This window comes from Sphaerodactylus townsendi, linkage group LG12 (assembly GCF_021028975.2).
Source record: "Sphaerodactylus townsendi isolate TG3544 linkage group LG12, MPM_Stown_v2.3, whole genome shotgun sequence".
Lineage (NCBI taxonomy): Eukaryota > Metazoa > Chordata > Lepidosauria > Squamata > Sphaerodactylidae > Sphaerodactylus > Sphaerodactylus townsendi.
In genome coordinates, this window is record NC_059436.1 from 2206232 (window position 1) to 2233773 (window position 27542).

At 44.8% G+C, this 27542-nt stretch overlaps 1 protein-coding gene across 1 annotated transcript in view; it reads left to right on the forward strand.

Annotated features, from left to right (window-relative positions):
- LOC125441593 (zinc metalloproteinase-disintegrin-like ohanin) overlaps positions 1-24815 on the forward strand; it is a 62480-nt gene extending 37665 nt beyond the window's left edge. Inside the window, exons 10-25 of the mRNA XM_048512211.1 lie at positions 4-88; positions 767-897; positions 3688-3868; positions 4922-5011; positions 6462-6657; positions 7320-7422; positions 7608-7764; positions 8568-8648; positions 11397-11475; positions 14163-14268; positions 20375-20471; positions 20559-20627; positions 21079-21135; positions 21698-21775; positions 22365-22433; positions 23552-24815. Coding sequence (XP_048368168.1) covers positions 4-88; positions 767-897; positions 3688-3868; positions 4922-5011; positions 6462-6657; positions 7320-7422; positions 7608-7764; positions 8568-8648; positions 11397-11475; positions 14163-14268; positions 20375-20471; positions 20559-20627; positions 21079-21135; positions 21698-21775; positions 22365-22433; positions 23552-23584 — 1612 coding nt within the window. The 3' untranslated portion in view covers positions 23585-24815. The remainder of the gene's footprint in view (positions 1-3; positions 89-766; positions 898-3687; positions 3869-4921; positions 5012-6461; positions 6658-7319; positions 7423-7607; positions 7765-8567; positions 8649-11396; positions 11476-14162; positions 14269-20374; positions 20472-20558; positions 20628-21078; positions 21136-21697; positions 21776-22364; positions 22434-23551) is intronic.
- The last annotated feature ends 2727 nt before the right edge of the window (positions 24816-27542 follow it).

The window sequence follows — 27542 nt, forward strand, 5'->3', positions numbered from 1 at the left end:
CAGGGGAATTGACTTAGAAGGACCAACAGTAGGGTTGGCATTTGTGGGAACCATGTGCAGCGATGTTCACTCCGCAGGGATTGTTCAGGTTGGTTTTAATTTTGGAATTAGGAGGTTCAGGGGGAAAGGCAATTCTTGCAAACTAGCGCTTGAAGAAATTGAATTAGAAGGCATACCTAAAGTTCAAGCCTAAAGCTATTCTGCTGCTACGGCATGGTGTAGTGGTTAAGTGTGGTGTAGTGATCAAGAGCTGTGAATTCTAACCTGAAGAACTGTGTTTGATTCCCCACTCTTCCACATGCTCACTTTTCAGCCAAAAACTGGCTCCTTAAAGCAGCTTAGCAACACTTTACATCCAGTACAATGTTAATGTTAAAATGTCACACAAATGCTTTCAGCAAGGGGGTACTCTATAAACTGTGGGTCCAGAAAAGACACAGGGGGTGCTTCATTACCACCTTGCCTTCTTCAAATAGACTCAACATTGGCACTTAGTAGCTGCAGTCTTCCATGTAATGAAACTTCCTTGAAAAGAAATGCGACTGATCTTCATCCAATGCATTGATTTCATTGTTTACTACCTGTTCCCTTTTATTTTGCTTTGCCTGGACATTTATGCCTGAGAGAAGCATGGGACCTTGTCAAATGCAAACAGCTAAACATGGGCCAGAAAATTATCTCTTGTGGGCGTGTGTCATTGATAAATAATAGCCCCTTTCTGTTTCCCAGGAGCCTAACAATAGACTTACTGTTCTCTTTTCTTCAGGATCACAACACAAACCCAATTCCTATTGGTGCCACCATGGCCCATGAAATGGGTCATAACTTTGGCATGAATCACGACACCACTTTCTGTACATGCAATTCAGGCTCTTGTATCATGGAGGCACAGCTCAGGTAAGGTGATTGGCATAGTACACGCCCAAGGAATCTGCCAAAGCCTGCTTGTTTTCTTACATGGGGCTGAATTAATGAGGCGTTGTGGTGCACTGTAGTAAAAAGTTGCAGCCCAGATGGAGCCTTGTTTTGGAGCAATTACCTGCATAATGGGTAAAAACAATTAATCCAATCACTGCAGAAACGGGACCCTGACATTTTATCTGTTTGTGTATAAAGTGTCACAGAGAGCTGGAATGATGTAATGGTAAGAGTGGTGGATTCTAATATGGAGTACCAGGTTCAATCCCGTGCTGTTCCAATGAAGCCTGCTGGGTGACCTTGAGCCAGTCACAGTTCTCTCAGAACCCCTTCTGGGCCAAAATAACTGAGATACTTTAAGATGTCTGTTCGGTTGGTAGGTAGTAGCTATAAGGTTATTTGGATCAGAGCCACACCATGGCAAGCAGGTGGTAACAGCCCCTCTCCCCATGTTGTAATCGTGATTTCAAATACTTTTCCCCTGGACAACATGGAGATAACTTATATGATTTCCCCAATGAGGCAAATAGCATCATCTGGGAGGCATCTGAGGTTAACATTGTTTGGGTGAAGGGAGGGATTAAGAAAAAGAGTTTGGATTTATACCCCACCTTTCTGTCCTGTAAGGAGACTCAAGGTGGTTTGCAAACTCCTTTCCCTTCCTCGTCCCACAACAGACACCTTGTGAGGCAGGTGGGGCTGAGAGAGTCCCAAAGATTTTTGGCCAGCCCAAGGTCACCCAGCAGGAAAGTAGGAGTGCGGAAACACATCTGGTTCACCAGATAAATCTCTGCCACTCGGGTGGAGGAATGGGGGATCAAACCCAGTTCTCCAGATTAGAATCCCTCCCTTCTCCTGGACTGTTACTGCAATGTGAATCTCTTCCTCTCCCTTGATACTAAGGAAAACCTTTGACAGATCTGTCTGTAGATCTCCCAGCATTCTTCTAACTCCTAACCTTTAGTAGTGAAGTAGCAGGTTTTGGCTGCTGTAATGTTATGAACCTTTGCCCATTGCATAAGTCCCAATAATTGCGAGTCCATTTTGGTTGGATTGATATACATCCCTGATGTTATAGACCTGTATCACCTTTCCCTTCAATCATATATTATTTTTCTAAAGCAGAAGAGGCCAAGTTAATTCATAGCAAAATTTTGTTTACTGTACTGAAACTTGTTGAGGGGGTGGGATGAAGGGAAAAGAACTTGCCTTTGCATGTTTCTATGTCTGGCTCGGCAACCCTGTGAACTGAAAGAAGGAGGAAGTGAAAATGTCGGTGGATGGAATAAGGTAGTGGTCCTGATACTGATCTTCACCTGAGCTGGCCACAGATGAATTTGCAGAATCTAAATGATGACTGCAGGTACAGCTCGGATACAGTCACCTTCCATTCTTGGAATGCATTCCTTTGGAAAATGATTGGAAAAGTACCCCCATTTGTTTCACTCTGATGTTCCCACACTAGAAGCAGATGGGAAAAACCAAAACAAATGAGAAAGTGTTTAGTTTTATGTTTTGTTGAAGACTTTCACAGCTGGAGTCAACTGGTGTTGTGGGTTTTCCAAACTGTATGGCCATGTTCTAGTAGTTTTTCCCCCCTAACATCTATAGATGCGGCTGAAACGTTAGAAGCAAAAACTAACAGACCACTATTTTAGGAAATGTTGAAACCAGAAAGCTGGTTTCTTGAGCATGCTTCTGCAATTGTTCCGTAACATTCTCAAAAACCAGGGCATGAATGAATAAACTGAATGAATGAAAGAACTTCTCCTTTCCGAAGAAACAGGTGCTATTGTTTCTGGTAGAAATGTGTCTGGCCTTTTGAGAAGCTCACTTCTGTTAGCCTGTGGCATTATGCAGAATTTTGCTGAAGTTTCATTGTATGATCAAGTCACCTAGGTTTCTTTTGATTGCTTTGAGTCCTGTTTCAGATTTTATAGGGTTGTGTTTGGACGGGCCCATGTCGCTAATATTACCCACAGTAAAGGAGCGATCATGGCTTACCTTGGCCGCCATTGCTGCTGGGGAAGGGACAGCCCAGACTGCAGTCTTCTGACTTCCCCTTGCCTCGTGAGACCTCTCCAGGGTTGCAAGGCTCAGCTGGCCCGCCGCAGGACAGTGACATCAGGGAGGTTGCCCTGATGTCACGGGGAAAGCGGGCCAGGCAGCCTGTTTAAGGCCAGGCCCAGCCTTGCTTTTCCCACTTCTCTCCTGAACTGGATGCATTAGCACAGTGATGGTGAACCTTTGGGACTCCAGATGTTATGGACTACAATTCCCATCAGCCCATAACATCTGGAGTGCCAAAGGTTCGCCACCACAGCATTAGCATGTCGCTAATATTGCCCACAGTAATGTAATGCACAATAATATAAATAGTTTTGATGACACTTGTTTGATTGCCCAAAATAAAGTAGCATATTTCTTCCATTCTGTCTGTTTTTATTGTGTCAGATAAAACACTGCAGTAAAGCAATGTCATGCTTGAGAACTCCTTAAGTTTGCCTTATGTCTTGTTTGCTGGACACAATCAGGGAGCTGATAGTTTAAGCTATTCAGATACATCCAAATACATTTGCCTTGTTACATTGCTTTATTTCATTATCACAGCAGTTTTTCACAGCAGCTATATACCACTCCTCCATTTGTCTACCATCTCCAGTTTAGTGTTTAGTTCACTGATCATTTTCTTTTAAATTTCAGCTCTGCCCATGCTGTTTTGCTGCCCTGAGTAGTTGGTATAACAGACTATGTATTTGTTCATTTTAGCAGCCATCAAACTCCCTGGGAATTCAGCTCCTGCAGTCTCAATGATTTTCAGAATTACATTATGGACCAGATGCCAGAATGTATAACCAATATGCCATCAACAACAGATATTATTGCAACACCAGTTTGTGGAAACGACTTTGTGGAAGAAGGAGAAGAATGTGACTGTGGCACCCCTGAGGTATGTTATAAACATTTGCTAGGAAAGGAACTTACTGAGCAGTGAAATTTTTCTAGGATCTTCTGTGGGAAGTCATTGCTAAGGGTTGGCCTTTGCCAGGGACAGAGGGAGAGGGAACTGCGCCCGGGACACAACCTGCCTGCGCCACCCCCGTGCCCTGCCCACACCTTGCCCCTGGGGCGGGTGGTCTGGGGGGCGATTTTCCACCTCCACGTGATGCCAATGGTGCTGGCCTGGGCCGCGGCGCCCGCCCCTGCCCCTTTGCAGCTTCACCACCGGCTTTTGTGCAGCATATATGTATGCCTTTGAGCTAAAGTAGAGCTGATTTTTTTTTAGTTCATTTCATAGATATTAATTGCAGCTGACGCTTGGGTAAAAAGAAGCTCTGAGAAACTTGATACAGCAGTCAATGGTTTATGTATTTTGTCTGGGTGATTTTTTTCTCTCCCCTGGTCTTTTTTTCCTTGTGGTGTATCAAGAAGAAGAGTTGGTTTTTATACCCCACTTTTCTCTACCTTGAAGGAGTTTCAAAGCAGTTTATGAAAGCCGTTCATGAAAGCAAGGATAATGGGCATTTCACAATAAGGCTTTTGGGGGAAAAAACTTCTCAGTGCCAGCAAGTTGCAAGCAACTTACAGTGATCTCAGCAAGGAGTTTTCAAGGCAGAGTAGAAGCCGAGGTGGTGTACCATTTCCTCCCTCTGCAGAGTCTTCCCTGGTGGTCTCCCAGGACCTACTGTGTTAGCTTTCAAGTTCAGAGTTATAAATCATCTTGCAAAACTGTGTACATGCATGCTCTCATTCTAGTGCAGGACACTGTTGTCAGTTTACATTGCATAATCAATTTGAATCTCGGTGAGAAAGGTGGACTATGAAGAAATAAATGTGCAAATGATTACTGTTAGTAAACCAGGTAAGATGATGCATGCTGTGTGTTTCTTATACGCTAATCTTCAAAAGAACTCTAACTGGAATAGACCAGGCAAAAACAAACAAACAAACAAACAAAAAACCTTGTACTGTACTGATAGCTGCTGCTATCTTTGCTTTTAAGGAATGTTCAAATAGTTGCTGCGATGCTACGACTTGTAAACTGCAGCCAGATGCTGAATGTGGATTTGGGGAGTGTTGTCAAAACTGCAAGGTAAGTCTTGGCTTTATATCCTGACTTGCCTGGGGCTTTTCATAGACAGGAAAAGTACTGGAAACTATAAAGGTCACACATCCTCCTGAGTTTACGCAGAGATGCCCACACCTTAAGGATGATACCTGCAAGGCTTCTCTTATGGCCTTCCAGCCCCCTCTTCTCTAGTTCCTCCCAATCGTTGGGGAAAGGAGGGTTTTGTGATAAGAGGGCTGGTTGATAGTGAGCCCATTACGAGCTAGCCCTAATTTTTAAAAGGGCTTCATTTCACCTTTTAATGAGCCTGGGAATTCTACTCCCATACTAAAACTTGCAGCCATCATTAGCTAGAATCCATCTCTAACCTGTTGCTTAGGGAATTTAGGCAGATGAGGATTGAGAGCCGTTGCATATTTCTGAAACCAAAGTAACCATATGTGTTGCGAAGCGTGCTTGTTAATCTTTTCTTGTGAGTCGATGAAACCTGATATGTTGCTGTGTTCTGCTATATCGATGCAGTATATAAATAATTCTTAGTTTCTTTGTGCGAAGGTGCATACATTGGCCAATGCACTGGCTGTCCACAGGACAGCCAATTGTGCGAAGGGGCCAGGGTGAGGGTGGGTTCATGTAACCCGCCTTTCCCCTGCTTTTATTGGCCTGTGCAGAAAGGGCCTCAGTTTCTCAAGGGTGGGATATTGGAACCAAGGTCAGAAGTTTTCTGCCACATTTAGAAGGTGACAAGCCTAGATGACCCTTATTCATGAGGTGAATGCTCCAGCAGTGACTGAGGCCTCTAAGCCATTGAGTGAAATGATTACATCAATGTGTGGCAAGGCCTTGCATTCAGTCTGAGCCCTGGCTATTTCTGGAGCTGGTGAAGGAACAGTGACAGGGGTTTGATGGGTTCATATGGTTACGAATCTCAAGGTGGGACTTGAAGTTCTCCTGAAGTTCCCCAGACTACAGAGGTCAATATCTATGGAGGAAATGGCAGTTCTAGAGAATGGACTCTGTGGCATTGCCCCTAGTGGTGGGATTCAGCAGGTTCGCACCACTTGGGCAGAACCGGTTGTTAAAATGGTGCTTGTAAATAACCAGTTGTTAAATTATTTGAATGCCACCACCGGAACTGGTTGTTAAATTACTTGAATGCCACCACTGATTAACTCCACACTGAACTCCTTCCTCTATGTGAAGTCCGCCCTCCCCAGGCACCACTCCCAAATCTCTGGGAATCTCCCAAGCCAGAGAACTGGGATGCCCATGTTTTTTAATTTACTCATCTACTTGGCCTAAGAGCAGAAGCCTTGAATGTTAATCTCTGCTTAAAAAATCCGGAGAGAGAAAAGTAATGTTACCACTCAGATGCCATCTTGGAAGGTGCTAATGGTTATAATCTCTGCTTTATATCTAGAAATAAATGTAACAAATAATGAGGGAATGGAGGACCTTTCTTTTTGTCCAACAGATCAGAAGAGCGGGAGCAGTATGCCGGGCAGCGAAGCATGACTGTGATCTGCCAGAACTGTGCTCAGGTGTCTCTTATCAGTGTCCAGAAGATCGCTTCCGTGTGAATGGATTCCCGTGCAAAAACAAAAAGGGATACTGTTACATGGGGAAATGTCCTATCTTGCAGGACCAGTGCATTTCTCTTTGGGGAGCAGGTGAGGGATTTCTAAAATTGCAGAACTCTCAACACTTGGAATTTTTTTTAAAGCAGCTTAGAAATCTTATGAAGATCTGCCTCCCAAGCTTTGATGTCTGTGTTCCCACTCTCAGAGTTGAATGGGTAGCAACTCGGCATTTTCAGTGGTAGGATCTTGTTTTTGGAACACCCTCCTCTTTGAGGCTTCACTAGCACTCGCCATATTGCCTTTTAGGTGCCAGACCAAAACATCTCCTTTTCCCCAAGAGCTTAACTAAGGGGTTTATATATTTTGGCTGATTTGTGGTCTGATTTGATCTGAGGTCTGTTTTATGGAAATGATGGTTTATAGCATTGTTTATGCTCATGAGCTGCCTTAAACAGGGCTCAGGAGCATGTGAATTCCCCAAATAAACAATTTTTCCTGAAACTCTATAGTAAAAACCATAGAACTTAGGGAAATTCTGTTATCTCCTAACAGGAAATATAGGTCTGGATCTATCAATCCACAGTGTAACCATGGATGGTAATTAATTGGCTATATTTATTTTGGCGATTTTAAGCAAGCTGCTTTGGATACCTGTTGCACAGCATAATGGCAAACATATTTCAATAAATATATAAATACTGTTCATACCATTTTAATTCTATTCCTTGATAACTAAATGTTTTTCCTCCTAGGGGCCACAGTTGCTGCAGATTCTTGTTTCAATATAAATCAGAATGGGGTGTATTATGGACACTGCAGGAAAGCAAATGGCACATTTATACCATGTGGAAGAACGTAAGCAAATCAGAGGGCTTCTTATTTGTTTGTTGTTTTAACTGCTAGCAGCTGTGGGGGTCTTGATATCTGATAAATGTAACAAATTTATTTGGTGAAAAATAATTACAGGCTACTGAAGGCATTGGCTTTCCTATGCTGGTCTACTGTTATTTTAAATTGGCAATGACTTGTTTCCGATACAGAGATTTAAAGTGTGGAAAGCTGTTCTGCACAGGTGGTTCCAGAATGCCTACGTCTGGAAGCCTAGTTGCATTTGATCAATGTAAAGGCAGTTTCCCAAGCAGAGCTGGAGAAGATCATGGAATGGTTGCTTCTGGGACAAAATGTGGAGAAGACATGGTTAGTAAAGGACACCTCTGAAATATTCAGTTCTGATGTGCAGCTAGTAAGACCGCTGCACTTTGGAACACCATCTTTATAATGTGTGCACGCGTTGTGTGTTTGTTATGTACCATGAAGTTGCTTCTGACTTATGGTGACCCCATGAACGAATTACCTCAAAAATGTCCTATCATTAACAACTTTGCTCAGATCTTGCAAACTGAGGACTGTGGCTTCTAGAAACATATAAGAAGAAGAGGAAGAGGAGGAGGAGGAGTTTGGATCCCCCCTTTCTCTCCTGCAGGAGACTCAAAGGGGCTTACAATCTCCTTGCCCTTCCCCCCCTCACAACAAACACTCTGTGAGGTGGGTGGGGCTGAGAGAGCTCTGAGAAGCTGTGACTAGTCCAAGGTCACCCAGCTGGCATGTGTGGGAGTGTACAGGCTAATTTGAATTCCCCAGATAAGCCTCCACAGCTCAGGCGGCAAAGCTGGGAATCAAACCCGGTTCCTTCAGATTAGATACACGAGCTCTTAACTTCCTTGCCACTGCTGCTCCTTTGGGAGGTATCTTGAAGGTCATCTCTACAGGAAATTCACAATTACCTCCCCATCCCACGCTCCCTATGACCCCTGCTCTATGCCCAGAGATAGACAAGAAACCTCCAGAGGGCAATCTGACCTGGAGGAAAATTCCTTCATGACCCCGAGGTCACAATCACCAGTCTTTTATAGAGCATTCTGGTCTTAGGTTCTGGAAATAGCGCACTGTTTTCTGAAAAGTTAGACTTTTTTTTTGATTACCTGGTCTTTGACTTTCAGGTCTGCAGCATGGGACAATGTGTTGACCTTGAGAGAGCCTACAGATCCACCAACTGTTCTGCTCATTGCCAAAACCATGCGGTAAGGTTTGTGTATAAATTACTCATCAAAATCAAGGAATAATAATGCCCTCTGATTTTGATGAGCTTTATTAACACTCTCAGGCTTGCCATATGATCAATTCCCTCATCAGAACTTCATGGTGTACCTGCATTTGTTATCCTGTTCGTTTTCTCCCAGGATCATGTTTCTCAATAGACCATAGAGCTTCATTGACTCAGTTTCTGGCTCTTCTATTCCTTTCATCACTTGCATCCTCCTCATCCCAGTGCCCCTGTCCCAAATACCATCAAGCTTAATACCCCAAGGGAACCTGACATTCAGTATTCCAGACTACAGCCATCGAGCAATAAAAGAAGAGCCACTTGGTGTGTCAGGGCCTTTCCCCACTTACCGCAAGCCCCGTGCTACTTGAGGAGAGTAGCGCGGGGTTCCTCCTCCCTCCCCACGGCAGGGGCGGCCACAGCGCAGCCGCCCCGACGCTGCCGCTGTCACGCCCCCTTAGCGCACGGCATCCCAGGCGCTCTTCCGAACGGCGCCTTTTGACGACCCCGCACAGAGTGCGGGGTCATGGGGACGCCTGGGCGCGCGCCTGGGATGCCGCGCGCTGAGAGCAGCGCACGGCATAGGGGGGATGGAAGGGAGTGGGGAAAGGCCCTCAGTTTCCCGACCATAAAATTAAAGAACACAATTTCTTTCGAAAAATGAAGGCAACACCATAACGCTTTTTATGTATTAATGTTAGAGCATGGATTGCTCATAATGTGGGGATAGGGTGGTTTTTGCAAAGCTTCTTTCCCTTTTCTCTCCTGTCCCTTTTTCCTTTTCTCCATTTACCTTGCCGCTGGCTCACACTTCTGGGAGGGAAGAGAGTCGCTTCTCCCCTTTTTCCTCCACTTCACCCCTAGGACCCCTAGCACTTCAAGTGCTATTTTGGCAGTGCTGAAGATATACCCCAGGCACTCTTGGAAATATTGTCTCCAATGCTTGAACCAGTGAAGACATCAGAGACTGTAACATTTATCTTTGTGTTGAAGCTTGTATTCTGAGGCCAGGAAATATGAGTTGCAGTTCGTTTTTAACTGTTAGTGGTACATATGTTAATACAGGGACATAGGTATAGATTTTTTAGGGGGGGTTGGGGGTGAGACCACGCCCCCACCTGCCCCTGGGGGCATGGCCACATTTCCCCAAGCCCCACCCCCAGCCTCAGTGCTTATAAAAGCAGCTCTCCGAGGCCAGGGGCGGCAGACTCCCCTCCCCCGTCCCACCACCGGCTGCACTCCCAGCCAGCAGTCCCTTCTGCCCTCCCCTCCGGGCAGAGGCACAGCTAGGAAAAATGGAGCCCGGTGCAAAATCTGAGTTTTGCGGGGGCCCCCAATGGGCAGCCTCTGTGATGCTGGAATCCACCCCCAAACAGCACCATATTCAACAGTGTTTAAACTAGGGAGCCCAGATTCTCCATTTAAATCCACCTTAAATGGACAATCTGGGCCCCCCAGTTAAAACAAAATTTAATGTGATGCTGTTTTGGGGTGGATTATCCCCCACCCTTAAACAGCATCACTTTCACTTTTTAAACTGGGGACCTCACATTCTCCCTTTAAACCCATACTGAAGGTTTAAAAGGAAAATCTGGGGAAATTTGGGGGGTGCCTGCTGTCAGGGGTGAAATTGTTAAGATAGCAGCACCAAACTTTCAGGGTATCTTTAGGAGACCCTTCTGATGATACCACCCAGGTTTGGAGAAGTTTGGTTCATGGGTTCCAAAGTTATGGACCCTCAAATGTGTAGCCCCCATTTCCAATTAGCTCCTGTTGGAAACAATGGGGGATGGGGCACCCCTTTTGGGAGTCCATAGCTTTGGACCCCCTTGACAAACTTCAAAAATCCTGGGTGGTATCGTTAGGAGACTCTCCTGATGATACCACCCAGGTTTGGAGAAGTTTGGTTCATGGGGACCAAAGTTATGGACCCTCAAATGTGTAGCCCCCATCTCCTATTGGCTCCCATTGGAAACAATGGGGGATGGGGGCACCCCCTTTGGGAATCCATAATTTTGGACCCCCTGAACCAAACCTCACCAAACCTGGCTGGTACCATCAGGAGAGTCTACCAACGAGTCCCTGAATTTTTGGTGCTGCTAGCCTAAAAACTGCACCCCCTGTATGCCAAAAACAAAAAAGAATTAAAAAATTCAAAAAACCCACAAACGGGGGGGGGGGGCAGGGGGGCAGAGCTTCGGACATGTAATGGGGGGGTTGAGCCCGAGAACCCCCCCTTACCTATGTCCTTGTGTTAATGCTGCATTGCTATTTTGTTATAATGCATTTTCAAGAGATTTGCTAACCACTTCGAAACCCAATATTTGAAAGGCACGATGCCAAGATTAGTGTTTTCTATCTTTGTTAGAATCCTATTCTAGAACGTTAGAATCTAATCCTATTATAATGTTTGTTATATGTCTGGTACTGGCCCCATTGTATTGTTTTAAATTTTGTAATCTGCCTTGAGTCTCAGTGAGAAACGGGAGCTATAAGTGAATAAATATTTGAAACTAACAAAGAACTCATATCCAGGGATGTCCCGCAGCCATTTTTGTGTTTCTATGAGAGGAGGCCCAAGCTTCTGACCCAATGGAAGGAAAAATCTGGATTCCACTTTGCTCAAGCAGGGCATTAACTGCCCATAAAACATATGAGAATCTATTGTTGGCTTCCCTTTCATGTGTCTGTTGTGAAGACTAATGAGAGATTTGTGCTTTCTTAGGTCTGTGATCATGAATTGCAATGCCAATGTGAAGTAGGATGGGCACCACCAAAGTGTGACAACCCCACAGGGAACAGACGTGAGTTGAAACGGGAACTTTCCCTTCCATACAAGGAAGGGCTAGCTACCATGTGTCCTGACATCATTACATAGTGTTTCTCTATGAGCCATATAATTGGCTGCTGTTCAAAGTCAAGCGCAGGGAAAACACTCAGTGAGCAGATGGTTATATGTGTGCCAACCTATGCTACACTGTGAAGAGAAAACGTCTTGTAGGGTTGCTATTTTTAGCAGCAGCCCTATATTTCTTGCTGTATCAGAGCCAGCCTGATGATGCGCACAAACTGAATGGTCACTTAGGGTGCTAGCCTTTAAGAAGCCCTGCTCTGGATGGCCTGCCTGGGCTAGCCTGATCTTGACAGATCTCAGAAGCTAAGCAGGGTCAGCCCTGGATAGTATTTGGATGGGAGCCCTCCAAGGAATTCCTGGCTCATATGCAGAGGAAGGTAATGGCAAACCACGTTTGAATGTCTCTTGCCCTGAAAACCCTGTGGGATCCCCATAAGTTGGCTGCAATGAGACTGCACATTCAATGACCCCATTAGACAGAAGTGTATTTCTTTTCTCTGGTGTGCTATCTCTTGTTGTGCTAACCAGAAGCACTGTACAATTTGGAAAAAAAATTAAAGCGTTAACATGTCAGTTACTGGGCGGTTTAGTTCATACGGTACGATTGTGTTAGGATTAATGAAAAGTAAACACAAATAATTAAAACCTCAGCTTTAATTTTGTATGGTTTAATTTTGAATGCCAACTAAAATAAAATCAAAGTTCATTCTAGACGTCGTTTTTCTCTTTATTGAAAGTGTGCGTGTGTGGGAGAGTCATAGTTCACCTGTGGTGCCAAAAAGCCTCTCGCTTGCCTGGTACTAAAGGTCGTTTCCCCACTTACCTCGACCAAAGGTTGCTGCGCGCTACTCCCAGTGCGCGTCATTTCTGGCGCGCTCCCGGGCTTCCCCACAATGGGTCATCAAAAGGCGCCGTTTTGAGGAGAGCCAGGAATGACGCACGCTGAGGGGGCGAGACAGCGGCAGCGTCGGGGCGGCTGCATTGTCGCCACCCCTGTAGTGGGGAGTACCGGGGGACCCCACGCTACTTGGGGAGAGTAGCGCGCAGCAGCAGGTAAGTGGGGAAACGACCAAAGTCCCATCTTTAAAATTTGTCTTCCGTACCCAAGAGCAATGTAGCTTATTTTTCCTTAAGTCACTGCTTCTGCAGGATACAATGTGAGAATCGTTTTAATTTTTTAAAATCCTAGTTAAGGATTACAAAAAATCACTAGGTTGTGTAGGAAGGGCATCTCGGGGATCAAGGATCAAAGCAAGTGCACCCAATCCAGTTGGATGCAATCCTGTTGAATTCTCTCCAGTTCACAAATGGCTGTTGAGAAGATAAAACTTCCACTTCTTGTAGGTGGGTGAGAAAGGTCTGTGTTTGCAGATACATGCTCTGCGAGGTGTACTGTATTACATAATGTGATATAGTCCCTCTCTCTGACTGAATGAAGGACCGAATGAAGGATTTTGAAACAGAATGGTGTCTCATACTGTATGGATTTCCACTTTTCATTCCACTCTTGTCTGAAAAACTCGACTGCTTGCAGGATCCCCCCTACCCCCAGTGGTCCAATGTGGTAGGTTAGACTGAAAAATTATGTGACTATCCTAGGGATGGGATTGGATCAGTTAAACCTATCTTCCCCTACTAAGCCTACTATCTCCCAATCCTTATTGCCCCTCCACTCACAGCTGATTTTTTGCAGCCGAATTACACAGTAGAGTATCCAGTCACAGATCTGCAATGCTTATGTTCATCCCCCACTTTTCTCTCCAATGGGAAACAAAGCCGATTACAACTTATCTCTCCTCCCCTCCTTATCCTCACAACAACAACAACCCTGTGAAGTAATTCAGACAGAGCGACTGGCCCAAGGACACTCAGCAGGGTGGAGATTTGCAGTGCAAGCCTAAGCAGAGGCCCTTTCCCCACTTACCCTTTTCCGAGGGTTGCTGCGCGCAATCCCCAGCGCGGGGCATCCCTGGCGCGCGCCTGGGCGTTCCCACAACCCCGCGTTCTGAGCGGGGTCACCAAAAGGCGCCCTTTGAAAGAGCGCCAGGAATGCCTCGCGCTGAGGGGTGCGACAGCAGCAGCGTCGGGGTGGCTGCGCTGTCGCCGCCCCTCTCAGTGGGGAGTGCCGAGGGACCCCGCGCTACTCTCCTCGAGTAGCGCGGGGCTTAAAGTAAGTGGGGAAAGGGCCAGAGTTAAACCTTTGTAAATCCATTTAATTCAGTTATATCTGAAGGGTGTAACGCTTAGGAGTACCCAGCATGGTGTAGTGGTTAAGAGTGGTGGGCTCAAATCTGGAGAATTGCGTTTGATTCCCCACTCCTCTACCTGAAGCCTGCTGAGTGACTTTGGGCCAGTCACAGTTCTCTCCAAACTCTCTCAGCCCCAGCCAACCCCCAAGGTGCCTCTTTTGAGTGGAGGGGAAGGGAAGGTGATTATAAGCCACTTTGAGACTCCTTACAGAAGAGAATTTCAGGGTATAAAACCAACTCTTCTTCTTCATTGGCACTCAATGGAGTTTTCTGTGTCACATATCAGGACGACGTTGGCTTGGGGCAGCTGGTGTCCAGAGATTCTCTTTTTCACACAACATCTCCTGAAGAAATTAAGAATTATTTATGTCCTTTTCCCCCTTTGCAGATATCATCATCACCACTGTTGCTGTGTTGGCAACCCTTGCTGTCCTAGCAATCATCGGTGCTTTGTTGTGGCGTTACCTGTTTATGATGAAGATACGAAACAAAAGGTGAAGGCTTCCAGCAAATAATTGTCAGATCTGTCAAGTATTCTTTGGGCAGGAACAACCTGGGAGGCCAGATGTCAGAGTGAAGATGCAACAGCTGTATTCATCGATCCCCCCAAAAAATTCAATTCTGAGTTCCTCAAACCTTTACCTTTGCAGCCACAAGAGCTAAGGGATATCATTGAGCCATGATGCGTGCACACCACATGGAGGGCCTAGCAAACTCAGGGCCCCTCTTTGTCCATTTTTTCCTTACTGGGGCTAATTACTGCCCCTGTGGTGGTGGAAATAATTACAGGGGTCCTCAATCTTTGTGAGCTCATGGGCACCTTTGGAGTTCTGACACAGCATGATGGGCACAGACACAAAATGTCTGCCACAATATAGCTACTGCAAGTGATGGAGCCAGTGATAAAATGGCTACCACAGCTTACCTTCAGTCATACAGTGGAGATCCTTGTGCTGCAGTAGAAACTAATGCAACATTTTTTAAAAATTGAATAGCCATTCAAATCTTAAATGGCCATTTGCCCCCATGTGCAGCATGCTGAGGAACTCTGGATTAGTAAAACCATGTGGAGCATGGACATAGGTAAGGGGGGGGGTTCTCGTGTTTGAACCCCCCCAATTCATGTCCGAAGCTCCGCCCACCCGTTTGTGGGTTTTTAAAACATTTTAGTGATTTTTCGGTTTGTGGCCTGCAGGGGGTGCATTGTTTGGGCTAGCAGCACCAAACTTTCAGGGATTGTTTGGGGGACTCTCCTGATGATACTACCCAGGTTTGGTGAGGTTTGGTTCAGGGGGTCCAAAGCTATGGACTCCCAAAAGGGGTGCCCCATCCCCCATTGTTTCCAATGGGAGCTAATAGGAGATGGGGGCTACACCTTTGTGGGTCCATAACTTTGGACCCCCTGAACCAAACTTCACCAAACCTGGGTGGTATCATTAGGAGAGACTCCTAAAGATACCCTGAAAGTTTGGTGTTTCTAGTTTAACAATTTCACCCCTGACAGCAGGCACCCCCCAAATTTCCCCAGATTCTCCTTTTAAATCCACCCCCTTTGGCATGGATTTAAAGGGAGAATCTGAGGTCCCCAGTTTGGAAGAAGAAGAAGAGTTTGGATTTATATCCCCCCTTTCTCTCCTGTATGAGACTCAAAGGAGCTTACAATCTCCTTTCCCTTGCTTCCTCACAACAAACACCCTGTGAGGTGGGTGGGGCTGAGAGAGCTTCGAAAAGCTGTGACTAGCTCAAGGTCACCCAGCTGGCGTGTGTGGGAGTGCACAGGCTAATCTGAATTCCCCCAGATAAGCCTCCGCAGCTCAAGTGGCAGAGCAGGGAATCAAACCCTGTTCCTCCAGATTAGAATGCACCTGCTCTTAACCACTACGCCACATTGAAAGTGATGCTGTTTCAGGGTGGGGGATAATCCACCCCAAAACAGCATCACTTTCAATGTTGTTTAACTGGGGACCCCAGATTCTCCCTTTAAGGTGGATTTAAAGGGAGGATTTGGGCTCTCTAGTTTGAACACCATTGAAAGTGATGCTGTTTGGGGGTGGATTCCAGCATCACAGCAGCTGCCCGGGGGTGGTGGGGGTGGACGGGCAAAACTCAGATTTTGCATCAGGCTCCATTTCCCCTCTATGCCTCTGCCCAGAGGGGAGGGGCAGGGGAGGGGAGGGCAGGGGAGTCTGCCATCCCCGATCTTGGAGAGCTGCTTTTATAAGCGCCAGGCCAGGGGCAGGGCTTGGGGAGGCGTGGCCATGCCCTAGGGGCGGGTGTGGGTGTGGCCCCATCCCCACCCCCCCCCAAAATCTATACCTACGTCCCTGATGTGGAGGAAGAAGGGCCAGGGCTTCTCTTGAATCCTTGTCTGATGTGAACTCATGCATGTGCTCTCGTATTTAGAAGTGTTAGGGAGATCCAATCACAGATCTCCAAGCATTCTGTCTAGTTGCTAATTCAGTGATCACAAAGCAGGAAGTATAGACATGGATCCACCAGATTTATATGGATAGAAAGGATTTCTTTCCATGGAGTGTGACCAGTGGTGGGATCCAAAAATTTTAGTAACAGGTTCCCATGGTGGTGGGATTCAAACTGTGGCTTAGCGCCAATGGGGCTGGGCGGGGCATGACAGGGGCATGGGCGGGCATGACGGGGGTGGGGCATTCCTGGGCGGGGCTGTGGCAAGGACGCAGCCGCTGCGCCGGTCCTTGGGCGGGAAACGAATGCATGCAGGTGCAGGCTGCCACGCACTCCGGTGCACCTCCTGCTAGACTGCTTCAAGTTCTGCACGCTACTGCTGAGAGGAGAGGCGTAACTAAGGCAAAAATCACGTGGCAAAATCACCAATTAGTAACCCCCTCTCGGCACACACAAATAATTAGTAACCTACTCTCGGGAACCTGTGAGAACCTGCTGGATCCCACCTCTGAGTGTGACACCCCCTTTCTTCCTCCTGCTGAAGGTCACAATGGGTCACTCCCCACTCACCATAAGCCGCGGGGTCACCTATTTATAAAACATGGGGATTCTGGACGTTCCCCACAACACCAGCGGCCACTGCGCAGCTGCCCAGAATTTGCCACTCTCCCACCTCCTTGCCGCACGGCAAATTAGGTCCTCTGAAAAGAGCAACATTTTCAAAATCCTCGCGGGTGCCGCGGGGTGGTGGGGAACCTCAGCTGATTCGCTGTGATGCACAGCTTTCCGGCCAATCAGGAAACAGGAACCACAATTTTGTTTAGGGGAGGGTGTCTCCGTCAGAAAGTGCGCGACATGGAGCTACGTGATGATGTAGACACGAGGAGACATCCTCTTTTACAATGCACGCTCGCGGAAATTGAGACGTGTGCACAACGCAACATGCCAACATTGCTCCCTTTGCTCAAGCTCCACGGCTTTGCGGCTTGGCAGCGCCCATTCACAGCAAAGTGCCGCTGAGCGCACGAGGTTGTGGGCAGTGGAAACCGAAACTGATTTTCACTTTCGTTTTCCTGCCCAATCAATTCACTGTGGGTAGGTGTGTGCCAGCCAATCAGAACGCTCAATTGCCATGGAACTCCTGCTCCTGCTCCCCTTCTCCCCTGCGTTATTTCCTGAATGGCAAATGAGTGGGGAACAAATGTCTCCGTTGTCAAAAGCCACGGAGGCTTTTCTACTCGGGGTCGCTGCGGCGTTGCACTTAGAAGAGGTATGTGGGGAGTGGCCCAATGTCCCCTGAAATGCTGCTGCCCCATGGGGGAATGAAGAAGAGCATGAGAGGAGAGCCAGACATCTGACATGGGAACTGGTGAAATTTGTCCCCCTTGCATGTAAATTCTGTGTTGCATCCAAGGCATAATTGGGTAGCAGAGAATCCTAAGTATTCTAGAGAAAAAATGTGATGCATTTATTTTAAAATGAAAGCAAGTTCCTAGTCCAAACTGTTTTGAAGAACAGTTTAAAATGAGTACCTTAAAGAAGTACAGAGAGAACAAATCTGTGATGAGAAAGAAACTCTTTTCACCATTTTGTCTGCTGTGCTGTTTTTTCCTGCATATTGTTCCCCTTCATCATCTCTGCAATTCTCTGTTTGCCTCTCGACGTTTGCTACTAACACTACTGTAGTTTGGGAATGTGAGCACAGCAGAAGCACAAGGGAAGGGAAGGGAGGGACAAGGTTTAACCATTCCCACACTTGTATATTAGTATAGTTTTGTTTGTTTGTTTGTTTGTTTGTTTACATTTCAAATTTATATCCCATCCTATTCCCATAGGGCTCAGGGCAGGTCATAACAAAGTTAATAACAATTCATTAAAACATTTTAAAATAACCATACAAAAATTAAAACAACAATACTATAAAACTCCCATTAACGATTTCACCATGTTAAGTTGTGGTAACAAAAGCTGTAGTGGTGGCTGATAAACTACAATAATCAGACAAGATGGGGGAAGAATTCAAGAATTAACACTGGGGATAGGAGGGTGGAGAGAAAGTAGTGCTGTGATTCAGAAAAGACTTTGCAAAACAGGTAAGTCTCAAGAAGGGGTCAAAAAGGAGGCAAAGAGAAGAAACCAACACTGTTAAGTCTTACATGAACTGATCTATGGCCCCTTCCGCACACGCAAAATAATGTGTTTTCAAACCACTTTCACAACTGTTTGCAAGTAGATTTTGCTATTCCACACAGCTTCAAAGAGCACTGAAAACAGTTTGAAAGTGCATTATTCTGCATGTGCCGAATGAGCCTACTAGAACTTTTTTTTAAAAAAAGGATAAATAAATATTTACAGTTTAGATTGTGGGCTCCCCTTGAACCAAGTTCAAGGCTTGTGTGTTTATCACAAATACCATCAGGCTAAATTACTAATATTACTATTATTATTTTCTAGATTTTTTTGTTTAATATAATTTTCCATTACATATTTTAAAAAACTCCAGCACAATTAATTTGTTACTGAACCTAAGCAAACTACTTATTGTTTAGACATAACTCATCAACAATATACTTCTCCATCCGTTATTACTTTTTCATACATGAAAAAATATGAGAAGTACATTTTTCTTTTGGGGGGGAATTCTTCATTAGGGCTCTTACAGTTTGATCCATGGGGGGCAGATTTGTGGTGGCTGGGGATGGTGCCACCACTGCACAGCTGTACTGCCATCAAAAGGAATTTCAGGTGGTGCAGGAAGCTGGAAAAAGAGAGAAATCTCCAGCTGTTCAAAAAAATCCATACAGGCCAATGACATAAGCCACCTTTTTTGGTGGCGTAAATCTCTGGCTACCTTTGAGGGTCTTTCAGGGCTGAAAGCCCTTTGGAAGCTTTCCACCCCCACCTGCACCAGTACAGGTGTCTGTACCAGAGGAGCACCTGCATGGTGGTAGCTTCTGTGTTCGGGTGCTGCCAATATGCACAGCATATTGCCTGCCCTTAATGTATCTGCTCACCCTGCTGGCATATTTGCCCCCTATTGTAAAGATTAAATTTGCTATGGATGCCAAGACTGTTATTACACGTGTTAGTAAAACCAAATCTAATCTTTATAATGTTTTGTATTTCTGCACGTAGCTCTTTCCAAACTGTTTTTCGCTTTTCTGCATGACCACAACATGTGATAAAAAGAGCTATTGACTTCTCTGAATTTCTAACATATTCTTTCATAATTCTAGTTCATTTTCTCAATGTGTTTTGGTGTAATATACCAGTGGTATAACATCTTCTACTACTTTTCTCTTAAAGTTTGACAAGCTGTAAATTTTATTCCATTATTATTTAGTCCATAATGATTCCCATTTTTGGAAATGTATCTCTCCATCAAAATTTTGCATCCATTGAATCAGACGTGTTTTCACTTGTTCTGTGTCTGTATCATATTGCAGTAGAAGTTTATATATTTGTTGTAATAAACATTCTTTTTGCTTCAAATTTTCCTTTTCTGTCTATCCTCATATCACACCTCTTGCTGAGTTGATTTCCTTTCTTTCTCTTGAGGCTACTTGAAAATATAATAGCCCTTGTAAAAAAATTTGCCTTCATCTGTTTCTCTTTGCCAGGATTTGATTTTTTCCTTGAGGATCTATCATGTCTTGATATCTTACAAGATCGGTATCTTTCATCACATTCTTATAATATGCTTCAATGAGTGACATTAGTAGAGTTTTTGGAGGACTGATTCTCTCTCTTTTCTTGTATCTCAAATTGTTAACTGTCTATTGCTTATAACTTGATTATCCTTCAGATCTGTATTTTTTCATAGCTGATTTATCTGCCCAGTTCTGCTTCTGCTTAAGCCTACTTCCAATCCTGCTGTCTCTAATCTGTCTCTGGGTTCTTAATCTAATCTGCAATCCAAACGAAACCAGCTGCTTGATAATATACTTTAATGTTGGGTATTGCCAAACCTTCTCTCTTGCCCAAATTTTGATACTTTTACAACTTGAGTAGCATATGTACAGCAGAGAAAGATCTTTTCCAGCCCTCTCCTTTTGATTCTTCTAAGCCTGGGATGTTAAGAATTGAACTGGGGATCTTCTACAGGTCAAACTTGTACTCTGTTGCTGGATCACAGTCTCTTCCTTAAGCCCCTGCTGATATTTAGTGCTTTTCTGACAGCGTTCACAAGAACATGAATGGATCTGCAAACCCTGGTTTCTCGAGACCAGAACAGAAGAGAAGACAGCATATGAACCCTGTACATGTTCCCCAAGAGGTGAGAAACAGCACAAAGTGTCTAAAGAGTGATGAACTAAATATTAAATAAATAAGTAAAAATGTTTCCATGGTGTCCTGTTTTCAGGTCAACCCCACAAGTTTACGCATTCCACCACCTCCTCCACCACAAACAAGCAAACCACCAGTTTGCGCTGTAAGTAGAAAGCTAATCAAATCTTTATTCCATATAGCATGGGCCAGAACAAATATTGCTAACACAATAAAAGATAAAAATGAAAGATAAAAATGGCATGTAGCGGCTATAATTGCATCTCATATATTAATTTACTGCTGAACATTACTTTTCAAATTTAAAAAAATAAATAATAATACAGTCACATAATAAGCCTCTGCTAACTAAAAAAAAGGAAAAGATTACATGTTACAGAAAATGTAAAATAAAATCCATTTCCTGACCTGTTATTTTTCAACATGCAGGGATTTGTGTGTGTGTATGTGTGTGAAGAAGTACAGTCTGGGAAAGCCTTACCATCAGTGTTCTTGACTAAATCTACTTGATGTTTGGAATTGGCAGTATAAATCTGAATGCAAATTTCCTCCTTTTTAATAACAGTCATCTAATTTGTGTTTCTATCATTCCTTAGACAATTCCTGACGAGGAATCGCAGCGGAAGTTGGTCAGCTACCAGAATGCCAAGACGGTAAGAATATGAAGCATCTGAGTCTGACCAAAGAACATAGAACAGACCTGCTGGATTACACAAGGGGCCCATCTACTCCAGCATTCATGGTTAGAAATCCATAACCCTTTCTCACAGAACTACTATGTCCAGGGCTCCTTGGGATACAGTTTTGGCTCAGAGTCCCAAATCCTGTGAAATACAAGTTCTACTCATTTTATATGTGTGCAGTACCCAATTCAGATTGTAATTATATCGGAAGGGGTTTCAGTCATCCCCCATGTCATTTTGCTGACCTGGTGACAGAGGCGTAGTGAAGGAAAATAGAGCCCGGGACAAAATCTGAGTTTTGCGCCCTCCACCCCATATGGGCATCCACCTGTTGTGTGGAAAGGGCCATAGTCTTTTGACATGAAGGTAGAGGAAATCAGCCTTGTTGTTCTAAAAGGAGTTGACAGTTTTTACCTCAACCTGAGATATCTATTGAGACTGAAGCGAAGTCCAAATAATGCCTGCTGTCTTGATTTCTAAATCAGGTGTGAATATAGTTGGATAAGCATACTTCTTTTTTCTTTTCTTCCAGCCCATCGTAAAACCAAATATCCCACCTCCTCCAGTTCCAAGTGCTAAGCCAGCTTTATCTTCTTTTACCGGCAGTTCAGTAAGTCTGCTTTTGAATAATCCTGAGATTTTTTCCCCTCTTTTCTCCTTTCCCGACAGCAAGGAGCTACATGCACCAATCAATGCCCTTTTAAGGGGTCCCCCCCCACCCCTAGGAAGATATATAGGGTAGGAAGAAAGGCCTGTGAAATAGTAAGGGAGAATGAAGACTCAGACTGATTTTGCACAGGTTCATGTAACCCGTTTCAGTTGCCTGTGCCGCCATTTGCATGGTGGGTGCAGGGGCCAGCTGGAATCCCGGCGGCAGGAGGCAGCACAGTTTTCACAGGAAAGCTGTGTTTCTGTGCAAACCGTGCAGCTGAGAACTTAATACATAGGTGTGTAACTTTATCTGTGTGTGTTTGTGTGAGTATATGTGAATTTATATGCTATATATCCCCTTCGGGGATCGGGCGGTATATAAATTTAAGAAATAAATAAATAAATAAATAAATATGAGTTAATCATTGGCATGAGCACTGAGGATAGTAGAGTCTTGGCATGAACAATTCCACTTCTCTTCAGGTCAGTATAATTGAAGTCCTTTGACATTAAGAGATCCAATAAAAAATATGGTGCTTCTCTTACAGGAGTCAGAAATAAAACCAGTTCCTTCTCCTGCCTTCAAATGTAAAGCAGCTCCTCCACCTCCACCTCAGGTAAGACGTCTACTTGATTTTTATAAGTATGGGAAGTATATGGGAAGGAGATCCCTCCCTCTTCTTGCTGAGGATGTGTGTGGGACTGCACCAAGAGTAGTCTTCTGGGCTCCTGTGTTTTTAAGAGTTGTGTAGAAGAGGAGAAACAAGTCAAAGAAATTTGAGTTGTGAGCTTCAGATGCATAAAATATACATTTTACAGATATATTAGTTTATGGGCAAGTATTCGCCCCAAGAAGATTACATTCTGCATGACGTTCAGGAGAAACTTGAACACACTTTTATTTTAATTAACAAGTAGTCATGGCAGACACTTTCAGAAAAGGGATGGCAGCATGGGGAAGAGGCCACTCAGTTTTTCCACCTTACTTGATTACTTTTCAAAACTGCTTTCTCCAGCCACCTTTAAAGGTCTCCATGGCCCAACCGCCCCCTCCCTACCCCACACATGTATACCAGGGCTGCCATTGAGGGTGAAACAGTGGCAAAGCTTCTTCTCTCCTGTTATGGGAAAAGATATGAGGAAGAGAAAGCAGTCAGAAGGAGCTAATTTTGAGTGGGGAAGTGGTAGGAAGGGAGAGAGCTCACCCGCCACCGCACAGGCCACTGCTTTTCCTTCAGTGACAACTTTCAGTATGCGAGGGCAGTAAATTGAATTGTCGGGAGTGGGGAGGAGTTAGGTCACAGAAACCTTTTAAGCTGAATGTTTACAGCTTTAAGCTGAATGTTTACAGTTGAGTCTGAGTTGCTCCTCTAACACAAGGCAGCATTTTCCCAAGTGTGGTCATTCAAGAACAAGTTCTGCTGAGTTTAGTGGGACTTGGCGTATTTAGGATAAGGACCATAGTATAAATTCTCTGAGATGATTAAAAGCTCTAACTCCCCCAACCAATCCCTTACATTCATATATCTGATTTATGAAAGGGGAAAAGCTATATTTCTGACATGACATAAGACAGACTGGGATAATGGACTTGCTGCCAGGCCTGGACCCCACTAGACCTCAAATAAAACTCACTTCCCCACCACACTTGGACCCTTTTTAGGACTGCACCTTTAATTTGCCATAATCCCTTGCTTTCTGGTTTCATCTTGGCACTTCTTTGTTTCCCCCTTAGGCTTTGAAACCCCCAAGTAATCCCAAAGTATGAAGGCTTGGACCAAATGCTGTTCTGGGATTTTGAGGAGGCTTTTCCTTTTCGTTGGTTTGTCCATCTGCAAAGGAAACAGAATGGCTGATATCTTTGGATGGTTCTAATGGGTTGTTTTCCCACAAAAGACATGGCAGCATTTGTGCCATCTGGAATCCTGACTCTCAAGGGGGAAAAATGGGAGCTTCTTCAGCCTGCCTCTGTTGTATCCATAGTGATAAAATCATGATCTGGGACATCCTTGTTCACTGGGAGCACTTCGTGAATGGTGGAACTGAGCCAAATAATGTTAAGGTGTGAAGGCGCTGGTGGTCCTTTAATATGCTTCATGCCCAGTCCATATCCCATCACTGCCACCCCTACATCACACCAGAGGTTTTCCATAGATGTACGCAAGCTGAACGCTGCTGAAAACAGATTCCTCCCGACTACTGGACTTACCATCACATTGCCAAGGAATAAGCGTGTGACCTAGCCCTTCAACCTGACTTTAGGAGTACAGGTTGCTTTACTGAGTGGTGGGAAAATCTTTCTATTTCTTGAGCCTGCTGCTCGCATTCAGCCTTCTCGAAGACATCTCTCTCTCAGGAAGAGCAGAAGCAAAGCTCCTGTTCTGAACCTCCTGTGCCTTGATCCTTGTGGAGGAACTGCCACAGTGTGCCATCCTTCTACCCATCCCTGTGCCTGTGTGTTTTACATGGTTCAACCTCCAGCTACATTGTAAAAAAGAGTTGCTTTCAGATGTCTGCAGCTGCTGCTGCTGGCTGGGGAGCAGGCCCATCATTTGTAAACTGGCAACCTTTAACTGGTAGAGGGCATAATTGTTAGCACTTGAACAGCCTGGGATTTCTTTGAGGCTCATTGTTAGGGGCATTATATATTTAAAGTGTGTACTACTCACAAAAGGGCTGATATCTGTGACTTGCACTCACGAGCAACCGAGGGACTACATTTTCTGCTGCTGCTTGTGCGCAGCACCTCCACTTCATTTCACTGGGACCTGCGTAGGGCAGCCTGCTGCTGAGTCGTGCCCTTTAACGGCCCAATAATCTTCCAATTGATTGTTTCTTCTTGGCTCTGTTGTTTTTCTTTGGACATGTTGTTTTTAATATACGTGAGTGTGCATTTGGTGAATGGAGATTTTAAAATATTATTTTTGTTATCTATGGAAAGTATGCATTTGCAAAAAATATTTAAAGCGTTCTTATAAAATGTCCAGACATTTCCTGAAAAAACAACAACATTAATTTGTCTTTTCTGTTGTTAATATGTATCTTCCTGATGTATCTTGCCTGGTCATCTGGAGGTCCAGGACAAACATAAACCAACTCAGCCTCAGAACTGGGGCACCACAGTGTCATACATGATCGGGGCAGATGAACAATGATTGTTATCAGAAAAATTCTTGATGCCAAGAGTGGCTGGGGCTGCCCGTTTCTGAGATTCTGACTGTCCAGGCTGTTCAACAGTGGAATGCACTGCCTCGGAGAGTGGTGGAGTCTCCTTCTTTGGAGGTTTTTAAACAGAGGCTGGATGAACATATGTCAGGAGTGCTTTGATTGATTGTTCCTGCATGGCAGGGGGTTGGACTTGATGGCCCTTGTAGTCTCTTCCAACTCTATGATTCTACGATCCCCCCCCCCCTTTGCAACTGCACAGGGATATGTATGTGTCTACTTTGGTCCATCCCAAGCAATTGCCAAGGTGATTGCAGAGCCAGGAAGTCAGCTTCTTTCTCCTTCTACCACAGTGGTGGCGAACCTTTGGCACTCCAGATGTTATGGACTACAATTCCCATCAGCCCCAATTGGCCATGCTGGCAGGGGCTGATGGGGATTGTAGTCCATAACATCTGGAGTGTCAAAGGTTCACCACCACGGTTCTAGCTGACGGCTTTTTTGGCTGGTGGGAGTGGTGGCCCTCCTCCAGACAACTGAGAGCTTACACAACTGTATACAGTGCGCTACCCAACAGCAACCATGTACAGCAGCTGCCGAAGTGGTTTCCAAATGGGAACAGGCTTGTATGGTTTCTCTGTTACCAGAGCTGCAGCCCATTCAGCACACTGGTAGCAGGGCTTTTCATGCAGTACTTTTCTCCACAGTTCCCCAGCAGCAGCTATCCCACCTCCTCTGGGCCACTAGGGCTTTTTCAATATATTTTTAGAAGAAGAAGAGTTTAGATTTATATCCCACCTTTCTGTCCTATAAGGAGAATCAAGGTGGCTGACAAGCTCCTGTCCCTTCCTCTCCCCACAACAGACACTTTGTGAGGTGGGTGGGGCTGAGAGAGTTCCGAAGAACTGCAACTAGACCAAGGGCACCCAGCAGGAATGTAGGAGTGTGGAAACACATCTGGTTCACCAGATAAGCCTCTGCCACTCAAATGGAGGAGTGGGGAATCAAACCCAGAATCCGCGTGCTCTTAATCACCACACGCCACTGGCTTTAAACATGTCCGTTTCATATTGCTGTATCAATATACTGTCATATCAATAAGTGCTACAGACCCTGCAGATTTTCAGCATTCATCCCCTCCCCATACCAGCATGTGATCTGATGTCATCCTACTCTGAGTCCTGTCTCCCCCCCCCCCCCCGCAAGTTCCATGTCTTTGGCTACCACTGGCAGGGGAATTCCAAAAGTGTGATGATTTGCATGGCATGTTTTGTCTTACTCAATATTACTGCATTAAATAAGAGGAGGAAGTCAATGACCACTATTTTCAGTGGCAGGAATGCCTCTAATTTAGTCCTCCCTGGGTGCTTCCTCATGGACGTCCCCCACCCCCCCATTTGAGCAATTGCTGTGTGCGTGTGAAGGGGAGGGGTTGTTTCCACATGTTGTTGTCTTCTACTTGTGCACAAATCCAGTCTAAAGTCAAACTCTGATAAATGAACAGTGGCTGCCAAACAACCCATAAAAAGTCCCTTGATCTCCCCTGTCTGAGTGGCCCACCATATGTGGCTGTAAGGCTTTCCGTAGCTGATGGGTAGTTAGCAAACTCAGGCCTGCTTTCAGGTGTTGCATAGCCCTGCCTTACCTTGATTGTGCCAGGTAAAGCATCACTTCATTGCCACAGAAGACCAACCTTGTCTGACTCTGCGTATCTGTGATGCAAACCTGACATCTACTGTTAAAAGTCCTTGACTGCATTGGTCTTCTCTGCTGTACATTTCCTTCTGAGCCAAAAGTATATAGTACATCTACCTTGTTCAGAGGCCTACATCAGATCTCTGTCTTCAGTTTCTGCGAACAGACAAGCAAAAAGAAGCCCATGACTCAGAGGAAATGCAACACATACTCAGCAGCCCATATTTACCCACAGATATTTTCTAGTAAATCACTGTCTCTATTTTGTCCCTAATTTTGTAATTTGGAGATACTTTGTTAAAATGTTTAGCAAGAGCTGCTAGAAGTTAAATATGTCTGGCCACAGCTTCCTGCTCAAAATGTTAAACAATTAAAATAAGAATGGAAAGTGGACACATTTTGTCTCTAGAGCAGATACATGCCAAAAGATGGCACACACACAAACAGAAAGGCATTGGGCCACACAAAATCCATACGCTGCTGTTGCTAAAATGTTTGATTATGTATGGTAGGGCAGACTGGTTTTTCTGATATGTCTAACCCACCCACCCCTTTTAAATCATGGAAGAATGGTGATTGGAGAATTAATTGCTTATTTTAATTAGTTAATTAATTTCTTCTTCTTCTTCTTCTTCTTCTTCTTCTTCTTCTTCTTCTTCTTCTTCTTCTTCTTCTTCTTCTTCTTCTTCTTCTTCTTCTTCTTCTTCTTCTTCTTCTTCTTCTTCTTCTTCTTCTTGTAGCCATGAAACTAATCACATCCTCTGTACCTACCCCACATCTCAAAGTTTTTGGGATAATAAAATAGGATGCCATCCTGAGCCTCTTGGAAGAAGAACTGGAAAATATGGAAACTCCTCCCCCTCTAG